The 18,360-nt window shown below is 41.9% G+C and overlaps 1 protein-coding gene across 4 annotated transcripts; it reads right to left on the bottom strand.

The window, feature by feature from the left end:
- Nucleotides 1-735: 735 nt before the first annotated feature.
- ncf1 (neutrophil cytosolic factor 1) lies at nt 736-17,171 on the bottom strand. 4 transcript variants are annotated; one of them, XM_046327073.1, is made up of 14 exons: nt 17,022-17,171; nt 16,423-16,662; nt 16,290-16,331; nt 11,497-11,600; nt 11,168-11,248; nt 10,962-11,037; nt 8,559-8,724; nt 7,750-7,808; nt 7,468-7,590; nt 6,995-7,102; nt 6,210-6,327; nt 5,913-6,026; nt 5,590-5,765; nt 736-1,284 (listed from the first exon to the last, which is right to left on the bottom strand). In XM_046327073.1, the coding sequence occupies exons 1-14, from the start codon at nt 17,074-17,076 to the stop codon at nt 1,139-1,141; spliced, it is 1,608 nt and encodes a 535-aa protein (XP_046183029.1). In that variant the 5' UTR covers nt 17,077-17,171; the 3' UTR covers nt 736-1,138. The 4 variants fall into 4 exon arrangements, with proteins under 4 accessions (XP_046183029.1, XP_046183037.1, XP_046183044.1 ...); XM_046327081.1 differs by having other exon boundaries at nt 16,290-16,325; XM_046327088.1 differs by lacking the exon at nt 16,290-16,331.
- Nucleotides 17,172-18,360: the final 1,189 nt, after the last annotated feature.

The raw sequence follows: 18,360 nt of genomic DNA, 5'->3' as shown, positions 1-18,360 counted from the left end.
CCAGGCTGTGTCACAACCAGTCGTTGGCCCCATGTCGTCCGGGATAGGGCGGGTGTTAAGAAGCGCGGTTAGGCGGGTTATGTTTTGGAGGACGCATGACTCAACCATAGCCTCTCCCGAGCCAGTGGTGGAGTTGCAGCAATGAGACAAGATTGCAATTGGATATCCCACCCCCCAAAAATAGAGACATCTGGGGCATTGTGTTGTGACAAAACTGCACACTTTAGATTGTCCTTTTATTGTCCCCAGTACAAAGGTGTAATGATCATGCTGTTTAATCAGCTTCTTGATATGCCAAACCTGTCAGGTGGATGGGCTATCTTGGCAAAGGACAAATACTCACTTACAGGAGTATTTGTCCTTTTTGTGCGCATGGAACATTTGTGATCTTTTATTTCAGCTCATGAAACATGGTACCAACACTTTACAGGTTGTGTGTATATTTTTGTTCAGTATAGTTGCAAGATGTTATAGTTGTGGTTCGCTAAAGTTAGTCCCAGTGTGATTCTAACACCCATCCTCCCGGACCCACCTCCCTACTTTAGTTTCCGTCTTAACATTCTGTCTTAAGTAACCATACCATTTGTAACATCATGAATTTGAGGTACCCCAAAAAATGTGTACTATGCTACATCCCGTCGGAGCGACCAGGCTGGAATCATTCATTCATTCATTCATTCAGACACACACACAAGGAGCATGAGCAGAGAAGATAAAAATGCAGACTGCAGAACATTTTCTGAATATATTATTTATTTTGTAGGTTACAAATGGCTAAATTCAACAAATAAATAACTAATCTTATGTTCCAAAAACCGCATACTGCGTCAAACACATTTAACAACCGCACACTATCAAAAAACATTAAAAACATTGTATATGTAAAAGTAACAATAAGAAAAATGACCCTAGAAAAACAAATACACCTTTGCTTTTGTACATACATTCACTTTTCACGATTGTTTTACTTTCTCCATAAGCAGTTAGCTAGTACTAAGTGGTAACATTTAGAACAAAATGTAAAATGCCCTCTATGGCACACATGGTTGGCTTTATCGGCTGTTTAGCTTGTAATGCGCACATTAACCCATCTCTGATTGCATTGCTGACAGGAGTCCAGATCCACACAGTTTAAAGCTTAGCTCGATTTGCGGACACTGACTTTCTTGCGGGTGTTCTCTGTACAGCGCTCCATGATGAGTTCAGGACTGGGCCTAGGGGGGATGATGGGAGCCCCTTTCAGCTCACCCCCTGGACTAGAGCCCGCTGTCTTTGGCATGTTGTCTGAAAAACAACACAATAAACCAGGCCTAAATGAATGAAAGTCAATCTATAGAGGTTAGGGAATTATGAAGGCCTTTTATTAGCAACGGTCATCTAAATAATTAAAATACAAATCTGATAAATCTAACAGTTGGACATTGGATGAAGAGACTCCAAACTTTTATAATTGTTTTAATCCATCAGATATTGACTGAATTATAGCACACAAGACATTGTACTGGGAGAGACAAATAATTAATGAAGTTCAGGCATGTAGGAATTCAGGTATTCACATTAATTGTAACATTTCACTTTGTCTTAAAATGCACGCATATATACATTTTCTTAGTATGAGGTAGTTTTAAATGTTCTGAGATGAAATTTTAAAAAGTTGGGCCTCATTTGAATATACTGTTTGGCAACTTTAATAAAATAACATAAAGAGGTGGAATAGGGCTGCAACCACCCACGTTCCTCTGTCTAGGCTACCTTTAATTATACAACTTGTGACGACCCTGAATTTTTCTGAACCGTCTCAGTGCAGCTCCTTCCAATAGGGCGCTTTCCCTTTAATATTCCCAATTAAATAGCCAGCATCAGCTGCGCAAAAGGGGGGTTGTGATGGAGACGTGACTGCGGATGTGTTTAACCCTCAGTTCCCGAAGCTTCTCTATTCCGTTGTTTTGTTGTCGTTAAACTTGTGTTTTGTAGCCTAAGAAAGTTTTCCCAGGATCGGATCCACTCTTTGCGTCCGTGGACTACACCTCTCCGTGGCCTTTCTCCGCTGGAGATCTATTGGCGGATTGGATTGTCTGACTGACCGACTGACTACAACCTTTTTGTATATGGTATTTCATTTGTTTTGATGTGAGGTGATGATTTATGTAGTTGAGGACTTAGTAAGAGTTGATACGCTTTAACCCGAGGTACAGGACATTTCTGGAGGAACCAGAACTCATTGTGATATTATTATGTGTGTGTGTAATCATTGTGTTGCTAATTACAACCCACGCAACAGAATATAGTTGTTTTTGAAGTTCTTTCCAATGTTTTAAGGGTTTATGAAAAGTTTATTTCCATCCTGACTTTTACATAAGTCCTTTGTATTGGTGTAGACTTGACGGACCAGATGGGACTCATTCCCATCCAAACTAAAAGGAGAAACCAATGTTTTCTCTGGTAGGCACAACATAACTGGCACCCCTATAAATAATAACCTCAAGTCAAAACCGTTACAAACTGCACTCTTTAGACAAGGGGTACTAAACTCAGCAAATAAAGAAATGTCCTCTCACTGTCAACTGCGTTTATTTTCAAACTTAACATGTGTAAATATTTGTATGAACATAACCAGATTAAACAACAGACATAAACTGAACAAGTTCCACAGACATGTGTCACTGAACAAAGGGGGGGTTCAAAATCAGAAGTAACAGTCAGTATCTGGAGTGGCCACCAGCTGCATTAAGTACTGCAGTGCATCTCCTCATGAACTGCACCAGATTTGCCAGTTCTTGCTGTGAGATGTTACTCCACTCTTCCACCAAGGCACTTGCAAGTTTCCGGACATTTCCAGGAGGAAATGATCTCCACCCTCAGATCCAACAGGTCCCAGATGTGCTCAATGGGATTGAGAGCTGGGCTCTTCGCTGGCCTTGGCAGAATACTGACATTCCTGTCTTGCAGGAAATCCCGGAACAGTACGAGCAGCATGGCTGGTGGCATTGTCATGCTGGAGGGTCATGTCAGGATGAGCCTGCAGGAAGGTTACCACGAGGGAGGAGGACGTCTTCACTGTAACACACAGCGTTGAGATTGCCTGCAATGACAACAAGCTCAGTCCGATGATGCTGTGAAACACCGCCGCAGACCATGATGGACCCTCCACCTCCAAATCGATCCCGCTCCAGATTACATGCCTCGGTGTCATGCTCATTCTTTTGACGATAAACGCAAATGCGACCATCACCCTTGGTGAGACAAAACCGCGACTCGTCAGTGAAGAGCACTTTTTGCCTGTCCTGTCTGGTTCAGCGGCGGTGGGTTTGTGCCCATAGGCGACGCTGTTGCGGACCTGCCTTACAACAGGCCTACAAGCCCTCAGTCCAGCCTCTCTCAGCCTATTGCCGACAGTCTGAGCACTGATGGAGGGATTGTGCGTTCCTGGTGTAACTCGGGCAGTTGTTGCCATCCTGTACTTGTCCCACAGGTGTGATGTTCAGATGTACCGATCCTGTGCTGGTGTTGTTACACGTGGTCTGCCACTGCGAGGACTATCAGCTGTCCGTCCTTTCTCCCTGTAGTGCTGTCTTAGGCGTCTCACAGTGCGGACATGGCCACATCTGCAGATGAGCAGGGACCCTGGGCATCTTTCTTTTGGTGTTTTTTAGAGTCAGTAGAAAGGTCTCTTTAGTGTCCTAAGTTTTCATAACTGTGACCTTAATTGCCTACCATTTGTGTATATATATATATATATATATATACACAAATGGTAGGCAATTAAGGTAAACTATTTCCTACTCTTGCGTGTCATATATATAAGAGTAAAATGAAAGCAATCAATCCAGTGATATTTAAGTGAGTAGAATTTGCACCCCTCAAAACACAGGAAAAGCTAAATCCTCAGGTGGTCGGGGTATACGCATTGCTACTTTTAAGGAGACTGCAATACACACAGAGTATACAAAACAATAAGAACACCTGTTCTTTCCATGACATAGACTGACCAGGTAATTTCAGTTGAAAGCTATGATCCCTTATTGATGTCACTTGTTAAGTCCGCTTCAATCAGTGTAGATGAAGGGAAGGAGACAAGGTAAAGGAGTATTTTTAAGCCTTGAGATAATTGAGACATGGATTGTGTATGTGTGCCATTCAGAGGGTGAATGGACAAGACACATTTTTTTAGTGCCTATGAACAGGGTATGGTAGTAGGTGCCAGGTTCTTGTGTGAAGAACTCACAACAGTTTCCCATGTGTATCAAGAATGGTCCACCACCCAAAGGACATGCAGCCAGCTTGACATAACTGTGGGAACCCTTGGAGTCAACATGGCCAGCATTCCTGTGGAACGTTTCGGCACCCTGTAGAGTCCATGCCCCGACGAATTGAGGCTGTTTTGAAGGCAACGGCGGGGGAGGGGTGCAACTCAGTATTAGGAAGGTGTTCCTGATGTTTGGTATACTCAGTGTACATCTCCAGGATGTACACTGACAGGTGTGGCATATCAAGAAGCTGATTTAAACAGCATGATCATCACACAGGTGCACCTTGTCCTGGGGACAAAAGGCCACTCTAAATGTAGTTTTGCCATACAACACAATGTCACAGATTTCTCAAGTTAAGGGTGCGTGCAGTTGGCATGCTGACTGCAGGAATGTCCAGCAGAGCTGTTGCCAGGGAATTTAATGTTAATTTCACTACCATAATCCGCCTCCAACGTTGTTTAAGAGAATTCAGCAGTACATCCAACCAGCCTCACAACAGCAGACCATGTGTAATCATGCCAGCCCAGGACCTCCACATCTGGCTTCTTCACCTGTGGGATTGTCTGAGCCCCTGATGAAACTGATAAAGCCCTTTTGTGGGGAAAAATTAATTCTGACTGGCTGGGCCTGGCTCTCCAGTGGGTGGGCCTTTGCCCTCCTAGACCCATCGATGGCTGCGCCCCTGCCCAGTCGTGTGAAATCCATAGATTAGGGCCTAATTTATTTCAAGTGACTGATCCGGCCTCATCTGTGGCATGGTGTTGTGTGACAACTGCACATGTTAGTGGCCTTTTGTCCCCAGCACAAGGTGCACCTTTGTAAATGATCATGCTCTTCAATCTGCTACTTGATATGCCACATCCGTCAGGTGAATGGATTATCTTGGCAAAGGAGATGAACGCTCACTAATGGGGATGTAAACACATTTATGCACACAATTTGAGAGAAATAAGCTTTTCGTGCATATGCAACATTTCTGGGATGTTTTATTTTAGCTCATGAAATACTGGACCAACACTTCACATGTTGCGTTTATATTTTTGTTTAGTGTTTCATGCTGAAACCCTCTGCTATTGACTATGTTGATGTTTTTATTTATTTAGGATAATGTTTTACAACTTTGTCATTCTATTTTTAAATCTTATTCAATTATTTAATATATTTTGCATGTGATAAAGGCACACAGAGGGACAGAGATTATTAGACACCTGTGATAATGTGAAGTACCCAAAAGGGCCACTAGATGTCTTGTTATATATGACACCAAAATTCTAGTAGTTTACTGGTAATCTTGGAAAGTTTTCAGTAATATATCCTCCCTTTGCAACCCTAGGTATACCTCTGTTATTCCAGTCCTGCAGCGGGGACTGTGTGGAGGCCTTGGACGTCTTCCTGGGCTGATTGGGCCGGCCACCCTTCTGCTGCAGGAAGCGGCGACTGTTCCTGCGGTACGTGTCCTGGCTGATGCGCTGGCGCCCTTTGCTGTGAATACTTTGTGCATTGCGGATTGTTGAACTGAAAGCCAAAAGGAAATGTTTAAAGAGGAAATGAGAAGTTAAAAGAAAACGTTAAAAAGAGAAGTATCAATAGAGGAAAGAGTTTATGCTCTCATAACTTTCTTTATCCATAGAGGAAGTAATTTCCTGAAGTTCGTAGTCCTACCGTCTGGGTGGGGGTGTCTGTCTTCTCATCACAAGCTCTTCTGACACCATGTCCTTCTTCTCTCCAGTTCTGTAGAGAAACATTGAGGGGAAGTGTCCCGTCTCCTCTCCTTTCCTATCCAAGACAATATGCACCCAACAGGCACTTAGAAACACTGTGTGTTTGTGGCTACATGATACAACAGTAGAAAATATTTAAGTTACTACTGATCCAAACAGCTGCCTGACTGTGGACTGACTTTCATAGAGACGAATAGATATAGGGAAGAGTAGAAGAGTACAGAATCAGCCTACATACCTGACCACCCACCATCCATCCAGGAGCTTGTGAATGACCTCAATAGTTTCCCCCGTCTCAAGAGTCAGCTCATCATCTTGTGCTGCCTTGTAGGCTTTGGTGGTTATGTAGAGTTCTCCTGTGGGGACAAACATACATTGGAATTATGAGCTCAAAGTCAACGCTTGTCTACCATCTAGAGGAAAGACTTCCCTAACTTCTTAAAGTTTGTTCCGGATAAAGTTGATATTATACTATGTACACTGCGAACACAAAACGTAACAAATCTCCTGAGACCTCACTGAAAACAGTATCACGAATCAACAGATATTAGATAAAAATGTAAATGACTAAAATGTAGATAGTAAGGCTGGTAATTGCCAGGGACCTCATGATAAGCTATTACCACGATACTTAGGTGCAGATACAATATGTATTGAGATTCTCACAATTCTTTATGTATTGTGATTCAATATTGTGATTTCATTGCGATTCGATATTCCAAACATATTGTCACCATATGTCTGCTGCAGAGGAACAAGAGAGAGCCATGAGAAAATAAGTTTTGCTCAATCATGGAAATAAAAGTGGCCCCCTATATAAAAAGAAAATGGAAAACGGGCTATGAAAGAAAAACGAGTTTGGGTGCAGGTACAGCCAACTAGCGCAAAAATAATATTGCGATATTGTCAAAACTATACGATGTATCGTCAAAAATAATATCCCGATATGTAACTATCGATGCCCCCCCCATCACTAGTGACACCATTATCCTCCCTGGAGCCCTGGCAAGTGAGGAGACTTGCCTGCGTAGTTGGGATCGGCTTCTTCCGACTCCTCTGGTCCATCCAGGGGCTCTAGGTAAGAGGCGGGCACCCAGCCCCGCTTGGTATCACACTGGCAGAACCACCAACCTGCCATGGTAGAGGGGTCAAAGGTCAAGTGAACACTAAGGTCATGTTCAGTAGGGAATGCAATGTTAAACGTTTTTGGGGCTAGGTCCAGATACTCTCTCCCTGTTTGTCTGTTGTCTTCTGTTTTGTGCCTATTGAACATTACCCAAGAGCAGCAATAGGTTGATCACCTTAGGGATCACCATGTATGTTGCATTCAGTGCACATTGTCACATGCACACTTTTGTGCCTATCAGTTCATGCAAAATGTTCATGCTTGGTGCCATCATCTAGTGTACACTGACTACAACACCCTGATATTACAACGACTACATTTTCAGATGGCTTTGCTCTTGACTGGGCCCATTCTTTGGGTCGACACTCACCATTTGGGCTTTTCTCCACAATCTCCACCAAGTCTCCAATATGCAGGGTGATCTCATACTTGGAGGTGTGGCTGTAGTCAGCAATCACCCTGTAGCTTTCCAATATGATGGGGCCAGAGATCTCTGAACAGACGACAAAAATTTCACTCTTAAATCTTTACGGTAGATCTCTTTATAGCAGGACTATAGCACACGAGAGCCCATATTCCCTCAAGTTTGGCTAGAAAAGTATGTCTATTAGTGGGTTAATAAAAAGGTTAAAGACAAGAGACAGGCTCTTACCAGAAGTGTTGTCTCTCGTCTTGTCATTGGACACCACAAAGGTCTCATTTCTTTTTAAACTACATAGGAAACATTGAGAACTCACTTATCAATCCAGAAGGAAAAAGTAATACAGGCTGAATTTCATTCCAGGAAGCTGTCCACTTCCCTAGTTCATTTCCATTCATGGATCTGATAAAACAGGGTAGGCGTAAGCAATAACTCCACTGAGTTTCCGCCATATTGCTTTTCACCCATCCAGTCCTATCAGATCTGGGAAGGGGGTGAACGAGAGAAGAGGGAAGGGAACATCTTCCTGGAATGAAACAGGCTGCGTTCCAACTCCTTACCCTTCTCCAGGGGTGTGTTCAGTATGACAGAACGGTGTACAATGTTTAATTCAATGGAAAGCTGGTGGGAGGAGCTATAGGAGGACCGGCTCGATGTAAATGTGTTTGATGCTATTCCATTTATTCCATTCCAGCTATTACAATTAGCCCATCCTAGCTATTACAATTAGCCCATCCTCATATAGCTCTGTCCACCAGCCTCCTCTGGTTCACTCCCTCCAGCCATGGTGCATACATGGCTGGAGGGAGTTGCCACCATATTCATCATACCAGTCAATTATTTTTAAATCCATAATGGCGAGTGTACGAGTACATATTTCTCGTGTAGCTCAGTTGGTAGAGCATGGCGCTTGCAGTGCCAGGTTTGTGGGTTTGATTCCCACGGGGGACCAGTACAAAAAAAGTATTAAAATGTATGGAGAAGGGTAGAGAATCAGAATGTAGCTACAGTGTAGTGAGACTGCTTGTAGTTGTACTGACGGGTGTTGAGCGGGTGGGTTCTCGTCCTCCGGTCGGACCTTGAAGAGGCTGCGTACCAGCTGGCTGCGGGAGATCTTGGGGGGCAGGTTGATGACAGAACTGCAATATTCAGCCAGAGTGCTCTGCCTGGTCTCTGTGCTCTTTTGGTTGTCCAACCACTTTGGCGCTGAGAAAAGGAGGGACCAAAGCGGATGAGGGACAAAAGGAAAGGGAGAAAACAGATCCTCAATTCCTTCTAATGGAATATTCAAAACTGAATACTCCAGTGGTGGATGTAGATGTTACATGTTTATCTGTGAAAAACATAATTTAGCACGAAAACAAAACTAACATAAGGACTTTCCCTCAACAGGGCTCAAGTTTAACGTTGTGTTGATGCAACATGGGGAAGCAGAAGTTCCAAACAAATCTCATGCGGTTTGTCTGCAACTTCTGCTTTCCCATGTTGCATCAACACAACCTTAATAACCACTTGAGCCCTGTTGAGGGAAAGTCCTTGTGTTAGTTAGTTTTGTTTTTGTGCTAAATAATATGGTTTGGATCACAAGTGGTCACAGCCTTCGGATTAAAAACATGCTGCCTTTAGGGAGAAATGAAAATGTTTGATAAAATCCAAAGTGTAAAATATGTAATATGCCTGTGTTAAACATACAGAATCACTACCCATCAGTTTAACTGTAAAGTAGAGGTCTTCACGGTCCAAAAAGTTGGACCTGTTCCAAAATGGACCTGGGGCTTTCCCACCCAGATCCTACATGCATAAATAAAAAATGTAAATACAGATCCGTTCCAAATGGACGAAAGGACAACGAGACCCGTTCCGTATAGACCTGGTCAGATCTAGACCCAGTCTGATCCGAATGTGGGAAGCAGCAGAAAATTAATTTAAGCTCTTTTATTAACTGGAGCTGATAAAGCGTGAGAGCATAGAGAGAGCTGCCGCTCTAGCAGTCGGGGGAGGGGCCGTACTATGAGCGAGTGACATTTGCAGCAGGGAGGTATTGACCAAAACCAACCAATCCGACTCGCACTATCAGATCCGACCCAGAACCATGAATTCATTTAGAATTAGTTATGGTTTACTGATTAGAGTTGTTTAAAAAACGAGAAGTACATTTGTCACATCTGGATTGCAGCAGCAGGTGTTTCCTTACACAAAGCATTGACTGAGAAAAAACACAAACACGCTACCTATTTTTTGTCTGTTCACCCAAGTGCATTCATCACTTACCTGTATACTTTTTAATGTTTTCAATTGAAGCAAAAAGGCAAAGTGATTTCTCATAAAACCCAAATAGAAAAGGACCATGATTTTGGGGATCTTCACAAAATGTAACCCATAGAACAGTCCTTTTGGAGGGAGGATTGTTGACATATATTTGACATTAGATTCTAAAAGCATAACACAGAAATAATTAATCAACTTTAATCATATTTATGACATTTTGGCCTTACCCAGGCCTCCTTTAAGACTCCATAATGCTACAAAACAAAAATGGGTGTCATATGAAGCTTTACCACGCTTGCTCTGTAACATGAGTAGCATTTTGATTACAATAAGTTTTTGTATTTTTAAATAAATGTATGAATATTAAAATATAAAACATGAATATTGAAAATATACCATTTTTTATTTGGCGAATCTGTCAATATATTGTCGAACATAACATACGGGCATATCAAAGTAAATGTAAAGTTATGGCCCATTTTTTCCCGGAGATATTGGCATAGTATAATTTTCAACAATATATTGAAAAATCATTCCCCCCAAAATTGTTAATATTTGTCAATATTTATAGATTTTTTTTTTATTGAAATTGAAATACTACTTATATTATAGAGCAAGCAGTAAAACTTCATATGACACCAATGTTTGCCTTGTAGCACCTATTTATGAAACACTAGGGAATATTAAATGAGGCCTGGGTAAGGCCAATAATGTCATAAATATGCCAATGTTGATCATTTATTTCTCATGTGCTTTTAGATACAAATGTCAAATACATGTCAACAATCCTTTCTCCACATCCCTATTCTATGGATTACATTGTGAAAATCATGATTTTTTTTGTCTGGGTTTCGTGAGGAATCACTCGAAGGACACTAGGATTACAACATCACTTCTATAGTAAATTGCCGAGACATCAATACTTTCTTTAACCATGATTTTCCACCTAGGTGCTCAAAGTGCTTGACATAGTAAGGTGGAAACTCACCTCATCCACATGCTGATTGGCCGGTCTGAGAAGTTGATCTATAGAGGGTATCCGGAGATCTACACCTTTCACGTGTGTAGCTGCCTCACACAACTTAATAACCTGCAGGCAACCAGTGCCAGAACGCTAACCACACATCACCTATCATGGTGGAGGGGTAAGCCGTAGAGCAGATACATGTCCTCACCTGGTAGTGCAGGGATGATCCGGTCTTTCTTATTGATGTCACCCGCCTCAATGGGGAACATCTCCTTCAGGGATTTCTAGAACCCAGACACATTATCAACTGACTGCAGATCAGTGGGGGTAGTAGGAAGGCAGGCATTTACACAGTTGTCCAACTTTCCTACTTTTTGCCTTAAGATTATTAAATTGTGTGAGGCAGCTACTCACGTGAAAGGTGTAGATCTCCGGATACCCTCTATAGATCAACTTCTCAGACAGGTCATTCCATTTCACCATCAGCATGTAGACCTTCAGATAAAGTAGTCAAAAACATAAGTGAATAACTCCAAATGCTCATCAGAAATGACTTTTGCTGAATGAAATGTCATCAAAGCAATTTAATGTTAAGAAATATACCTGGTCATTAAATATTTTTAAGCATTCTTTTTTAGTCTATAACCAGGCTAAATCTGTGTCTGTGAAACAACCACAAGTACTGCATGAACCTCCGATGAACAACTGTGTATTGTGGTCAACAATGGTAGTCTCAAACTCACATAGTGCTGGCTGGGGAAGAAGCGTTTCTCAAAGCCCAGCAACTCCACATGCCTGACATAGATTTCCTCCATTGTGAGATGCAGAAGAGTGATAATCAAGAGTGCTGGGTGAAAAGGGAAGATGGCTTTATAGCAACAGAGTGAGCTCAGAAAGCAGCCACCCCCTGTAGGAGGTCGTCCCTCAACAGCTACCTTGGGATCCTCACGTAGCTATCACTCTGGTCTTTTACTGAGAAACGGTAATAACTTTTGCACAGATCCTATTTATTGCCATCATCCATGAGTTCATTGGGTCAATTCATAATGTCAGTATTTTTCTTTTCTATGCGTCATGCGTGAGATTTCAGAGTTCATTCAAGGCCATCATCTCAAATATACTTCAGTTATGTTATAAAGCTGTTATAGTCAAGAATACAGTGCATTTCACTACAGCTTTTTATTGATTTATCTCACAGAGATAACAAATGTTGATTCAAAGAAATAAACAGATCAGATCTCTGAAGATATTGTTGTTGTTATAGATCTACTCAGTAGAAATTAAGTTATATGCATCACTTATTGGGGTAATGTACATACATTAACACTAACAAGGATTTTCATGATATAGAAACATGGCAAGTGTATACAGAGGGGTGACTGACTCTTGGAGCTAAACAAATATATGTGCTTCTGATTAATGTTAAAATAACATTCAATCTAAAAATAACAGTTAATACAGCATCTATAGATCATAGCTGACTACGCCATAGGAGACGCTAGGGGGGAATACAATTCAGATCATTGAACCAAATGCAGAGGAAGATATAACTAGGAGGAATGAATCACGTGAGTAGTAGCACATACTTCACTTCTATTTTCCTCAGTGTTGTTCACAGCAACCTTGCTGCCACAAATGTTGGGTTTCACCGGGACTTTTACAACGCTGAACGTCAGCAAGGTTTGTGATTTCAGAAAGTTTCATAATTTGGTAAAAAGGAACAAAAAACGGTTTAGAAACCCGAACAAATTCATATTGGCTGTGTGTGCTTCCTCTTTCCAATAATAGTTTTATTGTTCTGTTAACGATAGCCTAGGCTGGATTCTGTAGAGAGTAACTGTAAACAAAAACGGTTTACACAGGATGCAGCAGAATGGTAACTTCAAAAGAAAGACACAAAAACAGCATATGTTTTACTGTCCTAGTGGGGACCTAAAATTGATTTCCATTCAAAAATCATTTTTCCCTAACCCCATAACACTAACTGTAAACCTAAGTTTAAAATAGCCTTTGTTCTCGTGGGGATGTGGGAAATGTCCCCAATAGGGAAAATGTCCCTTGTTTTTACTATCCTTTCAGGGACTTTTAGGGATTTACGGTACCCACGAGGACAACAAAATAACAATGACAAATAACATATTATTAGCCGGTGAACCAAAATAAATGAAGAAAAAAATAAAAACCATCATGCAACCTCATTCCTTTTTGCATTCCTGTGATGACCACGTTGTAAAGTAAATTGCCAAGCCATCCCCAACCCCTATGACCCCCTGTGACACATAACCACTATGAATTAGTCACCGGCAGTCCACAAAGCACAAAAGACAAACCAAACAGCAGTTGTTTCAATTAACAAATAAAGTTTTATATGTAAGATGGATAAATAAAAGAGCAGAATTATTGTTTATTATATTATTTGTGCCCTGGTCCTATAAGAGCTCTGTCACTTCCCACGAGCCGGGTTGTGACAAACTCTCACTCATTCTTATGTTTAATAAATATATTGTATAGTGTGTGTGTGGCAGGCTTACAATGACAATAAAAAGTTTGGGAACCACTGCTCTATATCATGGAATATATTGTCTAATCCAGGGTTTCCCAATACTCTCTTTGGGCCCCCCCAGAGACGTTTAACATTTTGGTTTTAACCCTAAACAGGCACACCTGATGCAATTACGCAAAGTCTTGATGATTTAGTTGACTAATTGAATCAGGTGTGCTAGTTTAGAGTTAAAACTAAAATGTGAAACATCTAATCTAGTGTACAAATCATTAGGTAACCCTGCTCTCTCCTTGAGTCTCAAGGAGTGTCAAACGCATTCCATGGAGGGCCTAGTATCTGCTAGTTTTTGTTTTTTCCTTTGAATTTGACACAGGTGAACGCTATAATCCTTTATTTATTGATGTCACCTGTTAAATCTACTTCAAATCAGCATAGATGACGGGAATGAGGCAGGTTAAAGAAGGATTTTTTAGCTTTGCGACATGGTTTGTGTGCCATTCAGAGGGTGAATGGGCAAGACAAATAATTTAAGTGCTTTGGTAGTAGGTGCCAGGGGCACCAGTTTGAGTGTCAAGAACTGCAACACTGCTGGGTTTTTCACACTCAACAGTTTCCTGTGTGTATCAAGAATGGTCCACCATCCAAAGGACATCCAGCCAACTTGACACAACTGTGGAAGTATTGGAGTCAACATTGGCCAGCATCCCTGTGGAACGCTTTCGACACCTTGTAGTCCGTGCCCCGACAAGTTGTGCCTGTTCTGAGGGCAAAACGGGGTGCAACTCAATATTAGGAAGGTGTTCCTGTTTTCTACACTCAGTGTTTAGTCTATAGCAGGGGTATTCAACTCTTACCCTACGAGGGCCGGAGCCTGCTGCTTTTCTTTCTCCTAATTTAAATTATTTTTACCCCCTTTTATCGTAGTATCAAATTGTTAGTAGTTACTGGCTTGTCTCATCACTACAACACCCGCACGGGCCCGGGAAAGACTAAGGTCGAGAGTCATGCGTCCGCCGAAACTCAACCAAGCCGCACTGCTTCTTAACTTCTTGGTGACGGGGCATGCAAATTAAATTGCCTGGGGGGGGCACTGACTTCGAGGTCCAGCGTTGAGTTTGAGGGGTCTATAAATTGAGGTATGAAAATTGAAGTGCAGAAAATGAATTAGAACTCTTTAACACATTGTCTTCCGTCAGATGGTGTTATTCTAATATGACAAGTGTCTCCAGGAGCCATATCTAACTTAAGACAATGCAGTGTCCCTGTCACTGCTCTGGGGCCTTGGGATTCCCTTTCACCTGAGCGACAAGAGCCGCCTGGTGGCCATCCAACATCACTCCAACAGACATTTTTCTTAATGTCTTTTCTAATCTTTCCAATAACGGACTATGCCGTGTTCTGGTTCTCCCAAGATCTGTCCAATCTTGCCTCCAATAAATATTTCAATACTGTTATTCGAAGTGGAATTTATTTAAAAATCTATTTGTATTACATTTAGAGAATGCAGACTTGATAATGCAGCAAATTGCTGATACAAGATGACTTAATCAGTTGTGTTACTGTTGCAATCCAAAATGATCTAGAAATAAATGTAGAAACGACGCACAAGTATTTAAAGGGACCCCTTATGTTTTTGTAATGACATAATTTAGGTGTCCTAATTCAGACCTCTGTCCACACAAGCTTTTAAGTATATGTCTAGTATTTTCTACTGGTGTATTTTCAGGATTTCTACTCCTCCTTTCTCAGTCAGACTGAGCCAAAGTCTCCCCCTTTCTTTCATGTCTTTTTATGTGATCTTTCAAGTTTCCTAATTGAGTAAAACATTTACAACAGACACCGCACTGGAAAGGTTTGTCACCAGTGTGTACTCTCTGGTGCACCTTCAGACTCCCTGCAGTAGAGAGAACCTTCCCACAGTCAGAGCAGGGGTAAGGCACTCCGCCAATATGTTTTGCCTTATGAGCTAGTAAGTTTGCTAACTGAGAGAAACTGGAGTCACATTGATTGCACTGGAAAGGTTTCTCTCCGGTGTGCCGTCTTTGGTGAACTTGCAAGGATGCCAATTGAGCAAACCTTACATTTACATTTAAGTCATTTAGCAGACGCTCTTATCCAGAGCGACTTACAAATTGGTGTATTCACATTATGACATCCAGTGGAACAGTCACTTTACAATAGTGCATCTAAATCTTAAAGGGGGGGTGAGAAGGATTACTTATCCTATCCTAGGTATTCCTTAAAGAGGTGGGGTTTCAGGTGTCTCCGGAAGGTGGTGATTGACTCCGCTGTCCTGGCGTCAATCAGCAGCTGTACGGCTTCTCACCGGTATGGATTCTCTGGTGTACTTTTAGGTGAGCTATCTGAGTGAACCACTTCCCACACTCAGAGCAGTCATAAGGCCTCTCCCCAGTGTGTGTTCTCTCGTGGGCCCTCAAGTGTGCCAACTGAGTGAAAGTCATTGGACAGTTTATGCACGGATGTGGGCCGGGAGGCCCATTTGGACGACCTCTTCCTCGTCCAGTGCCAGGAGGCTCATTTGGACAACATCTCCCTCGTCCACAATTTCCCCGTGCCACAGACTGAGAAGAAGTCTTTCCGTCTGAGTAAGGGCCCTCTCCAGTCTGTTCTTCCTGTTGTGGTTCCAAGTCATTTGACTGAACAGAATACTTTCCACAATCAGATATTAACGTTGTTGCTTCAGAAACTTCTTCAGAAATCTCTTGTATGTAGTCAATTGACGCTGAGGCATAATCCCCCATGTAAATATTGGATAGGTGTTCTCCTGTGTAAGAAGTACAAGGTTGTGTTCAAATTAACTGGACAAAGTGTAACCAACCTCATGGAAAAATGGAGCCTGGCACCCACTGATCATTTGCACTGTTTAGACACAATCAAACATGCTCTGACTGACACTAGAGAAAACATGTAGGCTACACCTATACACAAAGTTGTCCATCTATTGGTTTCTGGAATAAACACAGCCATGATGTGGCACAACAATAGATGACAAAACACTCAGTAGTAACTTACCAAAAGTGGCCGTGTCTCCAACCTCCACATCAACAGCTACAGCTAGTAGAAATGGAACACATCAACTGACTGGACAAAGTAACTAAGAGTTGAAAAAATGTACAGCAGTGTTTTTCTCAAAACTGGCACTTACGTGGAAATATGACGATAAACCCATCATGCACTGGTTCAATAGTCTCCACTTGTTTGACAGTCATGTTTGTTGATTCTGTTTGGGGGCAGTCTTCCGGCCTCACAGTCCCCATGTTAAGGGCATGCAGAGCCTCAATGCACCCCCTTTGGATTTTGCAACAGTCCACTAGTGTCAAAGATTCTTTCGTCAGTACGCCCTGGGCTGGACCGTGGCTGTCAGGACCACAGGAGTTGACCTGGTCTGAAAATCAAACAAGGCATGTCTCACTCTGTGTGCAAATTATGCTAGCCTGATCATTAGCTTCGATAATAATTTCTGCGCCAGCTAACGTTACCTAGTAAGCGAGCTAACCCCTACAGCTACGCCTAGCATTGCTTCTGTGTGGATTGGATCGATGTAATATGGGAGCTAGCTAACACGTTTCATCTTGCTCTAATATGCCAGGTGTAATTGTTGCCAAAACTATACCAACTCAGATCTCCATAAGTACCTAAAGGGCTTGGGATTGATTCCTAGAAAATCACTGTCTGTAGCAGTACATATGTTTAGCTAAACTGTCCTGTTGTTGTTTAATTTAGCCAGGTTCCCTAGTTACTCACATAATACATTGTCTGGGTTTTGCATACTAGCTAGGTGAACGTGTTTCACCAACATTAAATTAAAATTAGGTACACCTATGAGTTATCAATTGCACGTCTAAATAGACCCTAAACATCAACCAACACGCTCCATAAACCCGCACATTCCGCTTCCGTATCTGTGTTGGTTGGAGGACTTCCGGTCCGAAATGTTCTTCTGAACGTCAAAATAAAAGTCCTGATAATATTATTGAAACTTAAATAAATAATTACTTGCTAACGGCAGTCAAACTTTTAAGAGCATAAACATGTGTTGTATAATTACCCAATCTGATATGAAATAATATAGGGCCTACCGATTGATTGAATATTAAACCATGACTGCGGTGCTTAGTTCAACTAACCTAACCCCATCATAACCCAAAATGAAAGGATATTTTACTACAATTTTTGTGAACGTCTTGAAGCAACCTCAGGGGCCGACTGAGCCCCCTTGTTACTGGCTCAACAGTAGGTATTTTGCCAAGATAACCAAACCACTTTAGAAGGTTATTAGGAGTTGGTTTAAGGTCGCTATAGCGTGAATTCGGCAAGAGTGGGACATCATATAAACTGGGACAGCTTAATCCTGATGCATAGCCACGGGAAGATGTTTGAGGGTGTTTTTTTGTGTGCCCTACAGACAGCTATATCGGTCTGCTAATACAGGACTAGTAAGGGCCCAGCACACTACTTTTGTGAATAATTATTTTAGGGGGTGCTGCAGGATCCTCAGCACCCCTATGTCCCATGACTATGTCCTGACACTTTTATTTATTGGTCTGACAAGAGAATCTAAACTATTGTTACCAATGGTGCTTTCAAGACAACTGGGATTTAACATTTTAAAAACAAGGTCAAATCATGTCAGTGATCTCCAGGTCGGAAAGTCGGAGCTCTAGAAAGATGCCACATTCGTTTTTTGTTTGATTAGGAAACATTCAGAAATGTACAGTATGTTGGATCAAGCATCAAATCAAATGTATTTATAAAGCCCTTCTTACATCAGCTGGTATCTCAAAGTGCTGTACAGAAACCCAGCCTAAAACCCTAAACAGCAAGCAACGCAGGTGTAGAAGCACGGAGGCTAAGAAAAACTCCCTAGAAAGGCCAAAACCTAGGAAGAAAGAGAGGAACCAGGCTAAGAGGGGTGGCCAGTCCTCTTTTGGCTGTGCCAGGTGGAGATTATAACAGAACATGGCCAAGATGTTCAAATGTTCATAAATGACCAGCATGGCCAAATAATAATAATCACAGTAGTTGTCGAGGGTGCAGCAAGTCAGCACCTCAGGAGTAAATGTCAGTTGGCTTTTCATAGCCG

This window comes from Oncorhynchus gorbuscha, linkage group LG02, assembly GCF_021184085.1.
Source record: "Oncorhynchus gorbuscha isolate QuinsamMale2020 ecotype Even-year linkage group LG02, OgorEven_v1.0, whole genome shotgun sequence".
NCBI lineage: Eukaryota > Metazoa > Chordata > Actinopteri > Salmoniformes > Salmonidae > Oncorhynchus > Oncorhynchus gorbuscha.
The sequence above is the reverse complement of the archived record's forward strand: the minus strand, read 5'-3'. Positions and strand labels throughout refer to the sequence as shown.